We start from the raw sequence: 15,822 nt of genomic DNA, 5'->3' as shown, positions 1-15,822 counted from the left end.
GAAAGTAAAAAATTTGAACTAGTAATTATTAAATTATATTGATTTTTTTAAAAATTTAATTTCAGTTTAACATGAATTTTGATGTAGATCTTTTCTCTAGAACAAAATGGTGATAAACTGATAATACTGTTAGTATACTATACGTAATATCCAACAGGTTAAATTGATAGAATGTCATATCATATTTATTGTACTCACTAAACTATTATTTTCGCAAAAATTATATCGTGTATTGTAGGTGGAATTTATGTTAAAATTTAAATGTATTTAAACGAAGATTGTTAAAATATTTAGTTTTTTGTTGTTTAATTAAAAAATCTTTTTAAGTTATGGTGAGTAGTTTGGTAAACATATTTCTGAATTAATTTTTATTTTTAATGTGTACTTTTATAGGAAAGCTCNTTTTTAACCATAACTTTTTAAGTTATGGTGAGTAGTTTGGTAAACATATTTCTGAATTAATTTTTATTTTTAATGTGTACTTTTATAGGAAAGCTCTATTCCAATTGAAATTCATGCTCAAAAGCTGATTGAATGGCTTTTGAGTAGAAAACATTGTAAGAAAGATTGGCATAAATATGTACAACCTATAAGAGAGAAAATAAATATGGCTATTCAAGATATGCCAGAACATAAAGAAATAGTTAAATTACTGTCAGGAACATGTAAGATATTTAAAAATAATTTTTGAATCAATTAATGCTATATATATTTTTTATTATGTAGATATAAATTATTTTCATTGTAAACACATTATTGAAATACTTAAGGAAACAGAAGCTGATTCAAAAAATTTATTTGGATCATACGGTTCTAAAAGGATGAAAGACTGGCAAGAAATTGAGCGGCTTTATTTAAAAGACAATGTTTATTTAGCTGAAGCAGCTGATCTAATGGTTCAAAATATCAAGTATCACATACCAGCTATGAAAAAACAAATAGCCAAAACACAATCAGGGCAGGCTGTAAGTAATTTTGCTGTTGTTAAAAAAATGAACACTTATACCTGTGTATTCCTAATATATTTTCACTTATAATTGTTTATTTTACAGGACTGTGATAAAAAAATTGAAGACTATTCTAAAAGTATTCAGACATGTAAAAAGGATTTGGAAACATTGCGTAAACAATTTTCTATTGTTGGTGATAATATTAAACGGACACTTGTAGATAAATTAAAAGATCTTTCTGAAATTTATAAAGATGTTGTTGATAATGCAAAAAGATTAAAGAAAGGAAATATTTATTTTTCTAAATTTGTAACTCATATTTCAGGAACAGATACTAATTTACCAATGCTACAATATATTATAAGTACCTAAATAAATTATATAATATTTTATAAGATTATTATTTAGTTGTTAAATCTTAGGTAATGGTAATACGACATACTATGAATATTTGTATGGCGAAGAGCCAAGCAAAATAGAAGAACCAGTCATTAATATGGATGATACTAACCAGGTAAATAATGTTTGATTTGAAACTTAAAAGAAAAAAGTTTAATCTATATTATACCTTGCTTTTAGGATTCTACTGTTGATGATGAAGAAATTGATTGGGGTGATTTAAACGACCCATCTGAAGTAAGTATTATACATTTTATTTAAAAACAAATTTCTCATGAAGCTGTTATTAAAAAAATTGAATTTAATAAGAATTATTGTAAATTTAAGGGCTTAATATAACAACCATTCAGGTTTAATTTTTTGTTAGTTATTAATAAATATATATTTTTTGCTTAATGCAGTATAGAAATTGATTTTCAATTTTTAGTGGAGATATTTAATTTCAAAAAACCTTATATCATTGCTTTTAATAAAAAAAATTCTGTTAATTGCTTCAAACAAATTACCTGGTTGTTACTCTAGGCCCTTCAATTGTTGTTAATTATAGAAATAAACAAATCTAATCTCCGATCAACATTGTAAAAAAAATTAATTAGCCTTCAATAGATCATATAAAAATATTTTAATTAAAATTACAAATTCTCTTTAAAAGATCATTCCAGTATGATCAATATAAAAGGGTCTTCTAATTATATTGGATTGTAAAATTGACATTTTGGCTTGCTTTATTATATTAATTTTATTTTAGGCTGTGGATTATGGTATAACATTAGAAGAAAGTGGAATAATAGTTGAAAGTCCCCAGATAGATGGTAATGTGGCTAGAGGCAATGAAGCATTAACAATTTTGGACAATTATAAAACAAGAAATGAATTCATGAATGATATATTAGAGGCAACTAAAAATTCATTAAACACATATTTTTAGCTCTAATAAAATCCTAAAAAATGATTTTTAATTTTTCAGTTGGGATCATTTTTGAGCATGAGATTGTTAGAGCTATCTCATGAATCTAATTCTATGCTCTCTGTTCAACTTGGAGGTGAATTAAATGAATCAAAAACTGAAATAGCAGCTATGTTAGACATAACTAAGTTCATTAAACAAAGAATTAATGATCCTATTGTTCAACATCTTTTACACTTAAAACACTCCCCAAAGTAATACTTATAAATGTATTATTAAATACTGCTAACTATAATGTCTTTTTAATGTATTAGATATTTAAATAAACTAGAATCACTGTTCAGTCAAAAAATAAATAATATTGAAAAAATGATTAACTCACAAATTGCTGTAACCAATAAGAAACAAGAATTAGCTAATGAACATTCATGTCTAGTTCCAAAATTGAAATTAATTCAACAAAAAAATAAGGAACTTATAAAAGAAGTAAATATTATAATTAAAATTTTTGTCCATGAATGGAGTTAATATTCTATTTTTTTTATGTATTGAATATTTGAGTAATTTTCCTTTTTTTTTAATGAAAATTCAAAAGATTTACTATTATTATACTTGTAAATTTGTAAATTATTTTTACGCTATTTATACTTAATTAAGGTTGAATAATGAATTATAAACAATTATAATTATTATTCTTTATTTTAGATTGAAATGGATATATCAAAAAAGTACAAAAATCGTCCTGTTTATATTATTGGAGCATCATTATTTGGATCATGATTTAATATTAGAAAGAAGAAAGGAAGAAACATATTTTTGTGTATTATGTTTAATTACTTCCTTTTTTTATTTGTTGAGGAATAAAGAATTATAAAAAATGTTAACTATTATTCTTAATAAAAATATTACTTTTATATAAACAAATTTATTTTTTTGTATCATACATTATTTGTATACTTAAAATTTTTTTAATAAATACATAATCTCTATTCACTAAATTGAACAAAATAGGAGTTCATTTTCAGGATACATAATACATAATATATATATTTAAAATCAGAAGTTAATAACATAACACATCTGTAGATATTGTATTTGATAAGACGAAAAGCATATTTGTTCCAGTTTATGATCCCCTGAAAGAAAAAAAAACAATTAAAAGTTTTACACTTATGAAGTTAACTCATTTTAGCAACTTAATTAAGTTTTAATTTATTTTCATCGATAACTTACGATTATTTAAATATTTTAATTAATATAAAAAATATAAATTAATTAACAACTTAAGAAAAATTAGAACGGAGGGTTGATTGATATTAAGTATAGAATGGTTAATTTATAAATTAGGTATAAAATAACAAAGCCAAATTCATATTGAATATTTAAAAAAATATTGCAGATTAAGAATTATATTAGTAAAAATATATATTAAAAATTTCCTTTTTTTATTTTTTGATTATATTACAACATTGAGATATATATGGTTAGATAGCTTTGATAATTAAGAGTGGTCAATTATAAAAACGGTAACACTTAATGGGAAATTGTATTGGATATCATTAGATAGTTATAATAATTTTAATTTATTAATAAAAATAAATTGTTAGTTAGCTTATTCAACAAAAAAATCTCTTGAGCCATGGGTTCATTGGTGATGTCAATAATTATAAGCAATTATGCGAAATCACTCAAAAATTAATTAATAAAAGAAAAATAAGAATTAAAGATTATGTAATGTATTTAAATAACAAATATTTTACCATCTCTATCACAAATTTCAATTTTTTTTTTAAATGTTTGTTTTTACACGATTATTTCAAGTATTCAAAAAAAATTTGTAGAAATAATTAGTTTATAAGTTATAGATTTTTTAAGTTGATGAATAAACAAACCAAAAACACTTAAAAAAACGGAGTTTTTTTGATTATCATGGTTTAAAATATATTGATTAATATATATTTTTAGTAAATGTTTTGTAAAATCATGATGACATAAATATTATACAATATCAAGACTGTAAGGTCAAGATTTAAACTCTTTTCGAGGTGTCAAATAGTATTAAGTTACCTATGGGACTATGGACTTGAGCGCTTCATGAAATAAAAAATTCATTATTTAAACTGATATGAATAATATACAATTTAAAATAATTACTATTTCAGTGTAAATTGAGTTTGTAGTTATATACGGTAATTTGGAATAAAAACGTAATATAAAATTGAGTAAATTGTAAACTTGTAACTTACTAACAAATTGTTTTCTCAAAAAAAAAAAAAGTTGATATATTTGTAATCAGGAGAGAAAAACAAAGATTAAAAAAAAAAATTAAATATATAAAAGGTGGTAAAATGCAACTAAGCTCATTTAATTAGTTTAGAATAAGAATTATCTTAAAGTATACTTTAAGAAAAATAAAAGTTAAGAATGTAGAGTCCAGGATACTAATACTGTATTCCTCTGATGAATAATACAGACATGATTGATACATTTATTTAACAATAAAGTCTTGACTTATTCTTAGTAACAAAATTTAAGTTTTAATTTTATCAAACATAATTTTCATGAAAAATACTTACACAATGATGTTGTTGATGGGTATATGAATAAGTTTGACAAAAAAACCAATAAATCCCATAATGCAAAATCCAATAGCAGTAGCAATGGCAATTTTTTGAAATTCTAAAAAAAAGTCTTGTATTTGAAAATAAACAAATATTTAAAAAAAAAAATTCTTACCTTTTCTATCAGGCTTAGTACATCTTTTTACTAATCTCACAGAGTCTTTTGAGAACTGACGTCCTGGTTCCAATACTTTGGTTACTTGATCCATTTTTATTTTTCAGGGCTATAGATAATAAAAAATTAATAAATTTGGAAATAGAGTTAGATATATCAAAAGAATAGCTTAGTTATTTACTTTTGTGAAACGGTATAAGATGCTGTAAATTCCAATGGTGAACCAACGCAAAATGTATTTTGTAAGAAAGTGACTTGTTAAAATGGACTAGAAATAGTTGGGTTTTGTGACACGTTATGATTATTCCTATCAATAATAGTATACGTAAACAACTGATTTGGAAACGTCATCGGCTTCGTTACTATTTCTCTGGGAGAATAGTAGATTGTGAGTATACAATCTCTTTGGCACCGCTAAATTCATTCTTCGGCACTAGAAATAATTATCAACGTTTTTCAAACCAGTTCGACCACTTATTATCGATGATGACTGTCGGAAGGAAAGATACAATAAAGATTATCATCATGAGATAGTTCAAGTCTCTGTTTCTATTAAGATATAATGGATTGTCCAATTTTTTGATTAATACTCACTAGATTATGTTGAATAATTGAATAGCTTATTAAAATTAATTAGTTACGACATTATTTTTATGATTTTCTAAAAAGTTATTTACTTTATACTTCATTATGGCATTTTTGTGTCCTGTAAGAATCCGCCGTGGGAAAAAGAAAAAAAGTTATATTTGCTTTAATTATTATTTTTAGACTTGATTTAAATGTATTCTGATTGTTATTAGGTGGTTCAACGAGTGATTTGGATAAAGATATTTTAAGGGGTAGTAATATCAATGGTCCAGTACCTGGCATGGGTCGTATTACAGGCAGTGCATCTATTGAAACATTGGTTCGTGTAGGTATTGAAAAAGAAAATGGTCTTTCGCCTGATAGTAAAATGGTTGTACTTCATGATTTTACCCCATGTGTTGATGATGAATTGACTGTCAAAAGGGGTCAGGTAAGAAAATTGGAAATTTTCATGTTTAACTTAATTATGTAATAGAATTTTAGTTAATTTTTTTTTATTTGTTAACTACACTTTAATTAATTTTTTAGGTTGTAAATATTCTTTATAGAGAAAATGATTGGGTTTATGTTATTGCTGAAGATAGTCGACAGGAAGGTTTTATTCCTCACTCATATTGTACTCCATATAATTCTCAGTTAGGTGAATTAGCTTTAAGTAATGTAAAAAAGAAATTACCTCGTGCACCAGCTGCCACTCCAACAGAAACTGTTGTAGAAGGTGAAATTAATGATCAACTTAAACACGGTAAATAATATTTTAATTTAATAAAATATATATTTATTATTTTGTATATGAATAATTTATGTTTGTTTTGTATTAAGGTAATTGTGGTGATATATCTGATTGTGAAAGTTTTGGCAATAAAACATTGGATCAAAAAAATCAAAACAAGTCAAACATTAATAGTTCTAGAGCATCATTATTAAGTGCCTCATCTAATCCTGATATCCGTCCATTTTTTAAAGTATTTGTGAATTATGTTATTGAATTAAATATTTTCAACATACATTTTATTTTTTAAAGGATCCAGCAGGAAGATATATTGTGTTATACACATTTATAGCTAGGGATGAAAATGATGTAAGTGTTGAAAGAGGAGAATTTGTTACTGTCTTAAATAGAGAAGATCCTGATTGGTACTGGATTATTCGTAGTGATGGACAAGAAGGATTTGTCCCTAGTGGTTTTGTTTATCCAGCTGATATAATACAAGGTATTATTAAAATAATTTTAGTAAAAGCTCAAATTAGTTAACTTTCTATTCTAAGTATTGATTTGAATTTTAGGTCATATTAGCCAAATGAATAATAATCAGTGTAATGGCACAACTAATACTGGTTTACCACCAGTATCTCGAGCAAAACCACGTAGAAATTCTGGCGTTGTAGATGATGACCCAGCTATTCATGGTACAGAAATGGTTATGCTGTATGACTATAAGGTATAATGCAGTTATTCATACATAAATGAAAACTAAAATATTTACAATTAATTTATAATTTATTTTTAGCCACAAGCGCCTGATGATTTATCAGTAAAACGGGGTGAATGGATTTATGCAGATCTTGACAATCAAATGGTTGAAGGATGGTTATGGACTTATGCTCCTAAAACTAGAAAATATGGTTTTATACCTAAAGCATATGCACATCCGCCTGCAATGACTAGTTTATAAGAGATTATTTATTATTTTTATTAGAAAATTTTAATGTTATATAACAGAAGTCTTAAACTTTAAGTTTGTTTTCACGTGTAATACAATAAAAAAAGAAAAAAATCTATTTATGTTTTTAATTATTTAATTAGAAAAATGTAAAATTTAACAATATGTAGCATGTGATCATAAAATTAAAATAAAATATTCAATTTAATAATTTGATACATATTTTATTTATTGTAACTGTTTTGATTTTTATAAATTAAGTTATCATATAATTATTTTCAGATGTAATTATTGTTGTTTTTAGATCATTTTATTTATATATTTTTAATAAAATTGACTCCTAATATTAATTCTGTTAAATTTAAATTAATTAAAAAATATTGTTTAATCAAAATCAATTGCAGTACTATTTTTTTTAATTTGTTGCCATCACACTTTGATGTGCCATTTTATAAGGAAGTTAATAATTGAAGGAATGAGAATCTATTTCTATTAACATTTACTACTAAAAACTAAGTAAAGCTATATACTCAATATTTATAATTAATTTTTTTTCTCATTTATAGTACACTTAGAAAATTATTATTTTATTTTTCACTTCAATCTTATACTATTAGGTAAAAACAAACCAATTTTGAAAATAATCCATTAAAACTTTAATACGTAGGTATTACTTAATTTGTATGCGTTTTAATAATTATGCTTATCAAAGTTTTATGAGTAAATTAAACAAAATTGTTATTTTAAGTTCATTTTTAAAAACTGTTTATTTCTATAGTAACTATTGCAATGAATTTTAATTTATTGTAAAAGTTAGTAATGTTTAAAAATAAGTACTAAGTATTTTTTTATAGTTTCCAAATAATATAGTTTTATTATTTTCTACATTTGTTTCAATTTTTTAGAATAAAAACTGATTTCTAATAATATTATTATTTACAAATGTCTTATAATACATAATTTGTGTAAAGTAATACATTTTAAATTTCAATTTAAGAGGTTTATTTAAAAGATTTTATGTTAAGTTTGAAAATATAAATAGATTTATTTAAAATTATAAATGCTATATTAAATGTTCACTTACCATGATTATATTAGTAGTATGAAATATTGACCTAAACAACATAAATGATGTATTATATATATACATACAATTGTATAAGTCATCATCAGAGTTTGTAATAATTAAAACTTAACTGTTTTTATGGTTTGGTGCTTATGTTAAATATGTTTTACTACTTAAAAGGTACCTAACAAATTTATTTCATAATCATTAGTGTAGTTTTATATGTTAGTACATTGTAATGCAATACTTATTATTAATTTTAACTTAAGGTAGTATTAACTTTGTATTTTTAGACATTTTAATAAATAAAATGTATTTTTTAGTAAAATTATACTTGTGTTTTTTATTTCTTGTAATTACAATTATTCCTAGTATCAAACTTCAACAACAATATTTCTCAGTGGATAACAGTTCTTCAATCGGATACCGAGACTGGAAGAAAATGTCTGTACTTGTAGCAGACTTAGTCGGAAAATCAGCAGTTGAAGATAAAACCAAGACAAAATTTAATGTGTTAGCATTGATTATACAAGTGGCGTCTGGAGTAATTGGGCATGGTGCTAATACTTTAAGGACATTAGTATTGAACGGTCTAATGCTTTTATCCAATACGGTAATAATATGAAGTGTGTAAAATTATAATTTTCATCTTTTGAGCTTTTTTAATGACTAGAATACTTTATAATAAACGTTTAATTGTAGCGATTTATTAATTTATGGTCTGTTTTTAACGAATAAATAAATATTAGCATGATATTACACGCTGTATAGGTATTAAATGCATCAAAAGATTATCAAATAAATCAAAAAGAAAAACCTAAAGAAATTATCAGAGGCAACCCGACTGATTGGATTTTCAAGAATTCGTTTGTAAGAAAAACATTTTTATTTTATCTATAAATTATCATTAGATTTGTTTACTAAATTAATAACTTGTTAAGTAATTATTCCAGTTACTAATATAACCAAATAATAACCTTCAGTGTTATGAAGTATGTGTTAATGTCATTTGTAATTTTAAAAAATCAAATTAACTCTTCATAAAATTATATAACAACTGAATATTAATGTGTTAAATTATAATCACTAGAGTAGATTTCTTTGTTTTATGCACACACACACATACTGGACAAACTCTAAGGTGTGTGATGTGTACCTCGAGGTACACTTCGCTGGCCCTGCATATATACACTGTGTAATTAAAAATTACTCGCCATTTTTTTGTCAAATAATGATTTTTTCATTAAAGTGTACGGATTAAAATTGAATTTATTTTTATATAAATATATAGTAAATATGTTAAGTCTATTGAAAGAAAAAATTATTTTTAAAAATAGATTTTAGAGATAACTTTCAGTAGTAGTATTATTACTCTTTGAGTTTGTATAATTTTTAGTTATAGGCGAGTGGGTTGTACAACGTAGTAGAATGGAATATCTGTGCATTATAGTAAAAATAGAGCATTACTAAATACCACCCCATTCCTCACCTATTCAAAATTTTTAATTGGTAATATCTCAAAAAGTAATAACACAAAACTGGTTATCGCCAAATTTATTTAATAATAAAAAAAACTACAGCTTTCGAAAGGTACCCTTAAAATCTACCTTTAGAAATACATTTTTCTTACTATAAACTTGATATTTACAAAAATAAGGAAGAGGTAGTATTCTTAAATCACACTGTTAATTAAAAAAAAAACATAAATATATACATTGTTACTACTTAAAAGGTATATATATGTATCATGCGAATATCGTTGTAGGTAAAGTCAATGATTCATGAAGCGATCAACGAAAATTTGTCCGATCGACTAGAAAGTATAGCTTTTGGCATGCCATGTGTACAACTTTTAATGTGTCGAATAGCTCCTGTACTTGGATACATGCAGCACAAAGTAAAAGAACGATGGGTTGACCAGAAAGGGAAATTACCGAGAAATGCGTCTGGTTGGGACGGAATCAAACACAATGGAAAGATGTGCAGTGACAAGTATTACAACTGTGAAATAAACACGAAGAATAATTACTGATCATAATTAATGCACACATACGTCAAAATATTATACATGTGCAACATAATTTATGTAAATAATATTAAAAAAATTAGTGCAATACATACATAATTTGTGATTATTTTAAACGATATAAAAATTGTTGGCGTAATATATGTACCTTAAATGTGTTACTGGAACATTATGCGGTGGCCGTAAAATAGTGTAATTAGATACTAGGTGGCTATAAAAACATTATCAAATTTTGGTAAATGTACGTGAAGCAATTATTATTTAGGGTAATGCGAATTTAGAGAAAATCGTCACGTATTAATTGCCATTGTCTGTTGCTTGTGCGGTTTTTGCTTAATGGTTTGGTATGCATACTTGTTATCTCATAGTTTGAGGTGCGCATCAATGCTTTAGTTAATTTAATACAGTGGCTATTAGGATATCAAAATTATTATTATATTGTTACGATGAAGTAAATAGAAATTGTTGTCTTATTAAAGTTTTCACTATCGAAAAAAATGCGTTTAGAAGGTGACCGCATAGACACCTAGTTTTTTATATGGTCAACAATTTTTTGTAATTTATAACTTTTATAACATAAAAATATCCTAATAACTCATTCTCGAGGGAGACGTTTTAAAATATAATTTGAAAAAATAATTGCTGACAATATAGGTGATTTAAATACAAATCTAATGTATTTTAAATACAATATGATTTTTTGCTCCTATAATCGTTATAAAATTTATTATTGTGGGATAATCGTTCCTCGTATTCTTCAACGTTTCTGATTGTATTCGAGAAAAAACGGTAGATGAGCATTTAAACGGATGGGTCACCAAATCGTTTTAAATGACTGTTAAGATGATTTAATCACTAAATATATTTAGTACATACGTTCAGTAGGTAATAGTAGTTATCATAATATTATGTACCGTAAAAGTAGTGTATGACATCAAGTTCATAACATTCTGTCACCGTTTGGTGATGCATTTAATGACAATTGTGCCGTATGAATTTACTCGCTCGTAGTAACTTATAGACAATATGAGGCCACCACCGTCACAATGACCGTAATAGAAAAATCTTAATAACTTCTGAATTCCTGGTACAAATTTTTTGTTTTCACTCATTTTAATACTGCGGTGACACAGAAATATTATGTACCCCTTCTGAATCCCTGTTACCATTTTTCAATTATTTAACGCATAGCGTTGCTTGTCCGGATTATTGCTTGTTATGTTGCTTTACAGAACGCCTTATTTTACTTCGTTAGTTGTTCTTTTATTTTTACGAACTCATTATTACTTAAATTTGAATTAAAATACAGTAATGTCACGCTGTCCCAAAAATCGATCAGTAATCCGACATATCTTGCAAAGATCTTGTTAATGATTTCGAAGAATATACAAATAAATAAATCAGTCAATACTCATTTTTTTTTTAAATAAAATTGTATATTAGTATATCATAATGTTCGTAAAATATTTATAAAATAAAAATGATAATTTTTCATTTTAAAATAAATAAATGTTGTCACTGTCTTTCAAATTAGATAAAATATTTACTCAGTTAAAATAAAAAAAATAATAGTGATATTTTATTTTAATAAATTGTATTTTATTTAAAAAAGTTTATCATTGTGCATAACATTATTTTTTATCGTTAATATCGTAATATTTAATGGATCCATCATAATGAATGATTTATTGAACTTTATAGAAATTTATTACTATATTTATGTATTATTTAACTTTTGGATATAAAAAAAATCGTTATTGATTAATAAAGTTATAATTATAGAATCGTATTTAAGTAAGAAATAGTTGTAGCAAGTTTTTTGTGTATCTTTATGTGACAATATTTGTATTACTGTTAAGAGGATGAGGAAAGTTTTGCTATTGAATATTAAATATAATACACAAAATAAAAAGTTAAACTAACTTAGACGTAATTAACCTAAGTCGTTCACACTAATATTAAGGACAATAATTTATCAACGAGTTAATAATATGAATACAATAAGTTCACTTTTACACTTGGGACTATAACGGAGTTAACACTTAACAACAAGTAATTATTAAAGCTGTAATTCTTTATTTAACCTGTTTTCAAACCGGATTAAATAATAATGCACTTGATACTGAAATATAAAAATAATAATTTGTAAAAATAAATATTACATCCGAAAAATAGGTTTAAATTTTGGAAGAATTTCGATTAACTATAATTATTGACTGCATGGTAATTTCGTGTATAGTAAACACATTTTAGTCAGGTAAAGGTGTGAAAAAAAAGTGTTAATAACTAAAACCTGACGTGATGCGTGTAGAGCGATTGATATTTTTAAACGAATAGTTCCAATCGAAACGTTCGGTACATTCGCGATTTTCTGAATAAAATATTGAATGGAGGAAAATTACATTTTCTAAAATATTCATCACACAAATACTTTGCGAACACGATTTTAAATGACACGTTTTTTTTAGTTGCAAAAAGAGTACAATCGCCTGAAAATAATACGAGATTTGTATAAAATATATTTCAATATACTGCTCTAATCACTGTACACAGATTTGTGTATTATTTTTTATATTATGTAGGTCACTTACTTAACCGTCGGAACAATTGTTGTATGCAAATAAATCGATTTAAATAAGAATGTAGTGTGCCTAGCGACGGTTTAATGAGAAAATGCGATGCACACCAATTATTAGTAGTTACACTTAATGGTTTTGCATTGCTAACGTTGATTTAAAGAATTATTACTTATATATAAATATATCATTACATTAGTACATATATATGGACTGTATTTTGCGAGTCGCGAGTTTTTTTAATGTAACACGCTAATAATTAATATTCGTTTTCCGGTCATAATAAAAAAAACCGAAGTGGTCCATGTGTTATATATATTTCGAGCGATTATCTTAATCGCAAACTGTGGAGGTTTTTATTAATTTTCTGTGTAACATTAACCCACTTATGTATGCACAGGTATTCGACTTGTTTACTTTATTATTAACGTAAATATTAAATTATGTCGTTTCTTTTAAAAATTAAATTCTGATTTGTCGTAAAATTAAGTTTATTATATTAAATTCAGTAACTTATAATTTTAAATAAACATTTCTTGAATATTTCAAGTTAAATTAATGGAGAAATAATTATGCACTCACGATAAATACAATTATCATATTTGTCTACAGATTTAAGAATAATTTTTTTTAATTGTTATTTTGTAAAGTATTATAAAAATAAAATTTTGTTCGCATAATAAGTTAGTCAGTTTGATTCTAAATGTAATTTACTGTATGTGGTCTCCGAGTACAAGTTAATAATACCTACCCTCATATTAATTTTTACACTTAATTAAAAAACAAAAAAAAATAATAAAACGTATGAATAGTAGGAATGAGTTAGCAAAACGTTTTCATAACTAAGTAATTTTACAAAATAAAAAGTACTATAGTTTTATTATTTCATTTTATGATTATATTCTTTACTATCAAGTATAATAAACTAACTATGCAATTTAGTTCTGTATTAACCAAAAAATTAGAAAATTTTAGTATCAAACTTCTTGTTATCCATTTTCAACTTTTTTAGTTCATAAAACAAAATTAAACATAACTATATAATTTGATAAAAAAAAAAAATGTTGATAATTTTTAATTTCATACAAAGGCTTCTTTAAACATTTTTTATTAACTATTACAACGGAAAATATTTTTTAGCTTCGATGCATTAATTTTTTTTTAAATTAATTTTTGAATAATTAGTAATTTTGAAAAGGACATAAGTATTTCAATTGTCAAACTTGTATGTAAACAAAATAGTTACAAAATTATTAACAAGAGAGTCCTTAGGATATTGAGTGGATACCTTAAAAAATGTTAGCGATTTCTTCTTTAGTTGACTTTTAGCATGAGATAATGTTTAACACAGCCAACAGAGGACCTTGCATTTTAAGTCTCCCCTGAATATGCCTCTGATTATTAATATTTTTAAAAGTTATGATCAACTATATTTTATAGCCCTGGAGGAGTTTGAGCATGTGATATAATAACTTATGAAAAAGGGAAGACTAAAAAAAAAATTAATCATTGTTACATTTTTTAATAAGTACAGTAAAGTTGCTTCGATTTTTTTTGTAATAAAATTATCTAGAACTTAGGAAAATCGAGAAAGAATGAGAAAATTAAATTTTCTTTATACTCAAAAAATCATGAACATACATAGAGCGATTATGAATATTATGTGGCGCTATGCTCTTCAAATATACATTAGATAACTTACTTATTTTAATATATTTCAATCATATATACACATAAATATTGTCAGTGAATTTAATCATAATTTCTATCGAATCAACAATAAACTTTTAATGATTGTATTTGTGTTTTAACATATACAAATTGATTAATTGTTGACATAAAAGTTGAATGTGAATGCTTTTTGATATTATTTATAGCTACAATTTTTACTTAAAAATAAATATATAAATTAACAATTATAGGCAAATAAGAACACCACGTGTCAGCATTTATAAATAATTGTTAAACCCGTTATTTCCGTGCCCATATTTATAACTGGCTAAATAGCGGTGTTCCTGTTTTCATAAAGAAGATGAGGTTATTTCTCGCCTCTATGTTGTTAGCCATTATATACCTCTTGTAGGCACATTTTTTAAATTTCCTAACTATTTTTATGGTTTATAATTTTAACATTTTAATGTTTATTTAGAACTTTAATAATTGAAATATAACCAAGCTTTAATTTATCAATTTGTAGGTCCAGTGAAAATTAAAATATTGGGTCCCTTAAATACTATAATTGAACTTAAGTAAGTAAAAATAAAAGGTTATCAACTATTGGCACAATTATCATTTTCCCAAATTATGATACCATAGGTCTGAATAAATATTACAAACGTTCTTGCATAAATTTGGTACTGGACATGACTATTAATGGAAAAGTATAAATAGCAAAAATGTCTAAAATTTACTAGTATCAGTCTTTTAATGGTTAAGTTAATTTTTACTTAACTATAATAATGAAGACCTCGATCAATTTTTTCGAAACTAATTGTTTTATAAATATCAACTATTATATATTCGTAATAGTATACAGATGTATAGTGTTTCCTCCTTGGCTTTAATTAATTTGTAGTAATAGTACATAAAAATGTAATATATTTCATGTTTGAAAAAAGATATAATAAAATACTATTTTTATGTCATTTTTTACTATTTTTTATGAATCATTTTATTTAAAGCGGTTCATTTTTTTGAGCAACAAAACAACAGAAGCATTAAACATTTTCTATACATTTTAGCTATTCATAAGTTGATCACTTTTCTGTAATTATTATTTAGAAGTAATAAGACAGGTGAAAGTAGCTATTTATTTTTGAATTTTCTTAGCTTTATATCTAATTGTTTAAACAGGTATGAAGGAAAACTCTAATCGTCAATGGATATAATAAAATGGATAAAAATTTAGAT

General features: G+C 24.6%; 4 protein-coding genes across 5 annotated transcripts; 3 read left to right on the top strand and 1 right to left on the bottom strand.

The window, feature by feature from the left end:
• Nucleotides 1–176: 176 nt before the first annotated feature.
• Nucleotides 177–3,181, top strand: LOC126904108 (CDK5 regulatory subunit-associated protein 3). 2 transcript variants are annotated; one of them, XM_050682831.1, is made up of 11 exons: nt 194–311; nt 403–429; nt 491–665; nt 727–965; nt 1,053–1,314; nt 1,373–1,464; nt 1,530–1,586; nt 2,098–2,244; nt 2,317–2,510; nt 2,571–2,742; nt 2,962–3,181. In XM_050682831.1, the coding sequence occupies exons 2-11, from the start codon at nt 427–429 to the stop codon at nt 3,034–3,036; spliced, it is 1,416 nt and encodes a 471-aa protein (XP_050538788.1). In that variant the 5' UTR covers nt 194–311; nt 403–426; the 3' UTR covers nt 3,037–3,181. The 2 variants fall into 2 exon arrangements, with proteins under 2 accessions (XP_050538787.1, XP_050538788.1); XM_050682830.1 differs by lacking the exon at nt 403–429 and having other exon boundaries at nt 177–332.
• LOC126904110 (protein transport protein Sec61 subunit gamma) lies at nt 3,142–5,334 on the bottom strand. Its single transcript, XM_050682834.1, has 4 exons — nt 5,174–5,334; nt 4,993–5,101; nt 4,833–4,935; nt 3,142–3,392 (listed from the first exon to the last, which is right to left on the bottom strand). The coding sequence occupies exons 2-4, from the start codon at nt 5,084–5,086 to the stop codon at nt 3,383–3,385; spliced, it is 207 nt and encodes a 68-aa protein (XP_050538791.1). The 5' UTR covers nt 5,087–5,101; nt 5,174–5,334; the 3' UTR covers nt 3,142–3,382.
• Nucleotides 5,335–5,456: 122 nt separating this feature from the next.
• On the top strand, nt 5,457–7,460 carry LOC126904109 (SH3 domain-containing protein Dlish). Its single transcript, XM_050682832.1, has 7 exons — nt 5,457–5,731; nt 5,793–6,010; nt 6,109–6,325; nt 6,403–6,545; nt 6,605–6,794; nt 6,868–7,022; nt 7,092–7,460. The coding sequence occupies exons 1-7, from the start codon at nt 5,683–5,685 to the stop codon at nt 7,254–7,256; spliced, it is 1,137 nt and encodes a 378-aa protein (XP_050538789.1). The 5' UTR covers nt 5,457–5,682; the 3' UTR covers nt 7,257–7,460.
• A 1,150-nt stretch (nt 7,461–8,610) lies between these two features.
• On the top strand, nt 8,611–10,424 carry LOC126905326 (uncharacterized). The gene is made up of 3 exons (XM_050684914.1): nt 8,611–8,923; nt 9,082–9,180; nt 10,076–10,424. Exons 1-3 carry the CDS (start codon nt 8,621–8,623, stop codon nt 10,340–10,342), a joined length of 669 nt encoding a protein of 222 aa, XP_050540871.1. The 5' UTR covers nt 8,611–8,620; the 3' UTR covers nt 10,343–10,424.
• Nucleotides 10,425–15,822: the final 5,398 nt, after the last annotated feature.

This window comes from Daktulosphaira vitifoliae, unplaced genomic scaffold, assembly GCF_025091365.1.
Source record: "Daktulosphaira vitifoliae isolate Bord-2020 unplaced genomic scaffold, ASM2509136v1 Scaffold_4, whole genome shotgun sequence".
In the NCBI taxonomy this organism is placed as follows: domain Eukaryota; kingdom Metazoa; phylum Arthropoda; class Insecta; order Hemiptera; family Phylloxeridae; genus Daktulosphaira; species Daktulosphaira vitifoliae.
The sequence above is the reverse complement of the archived record's forward strand: the minus strand, read 5'-3'. Positions and strand labels throughout refer to the sequence as shown.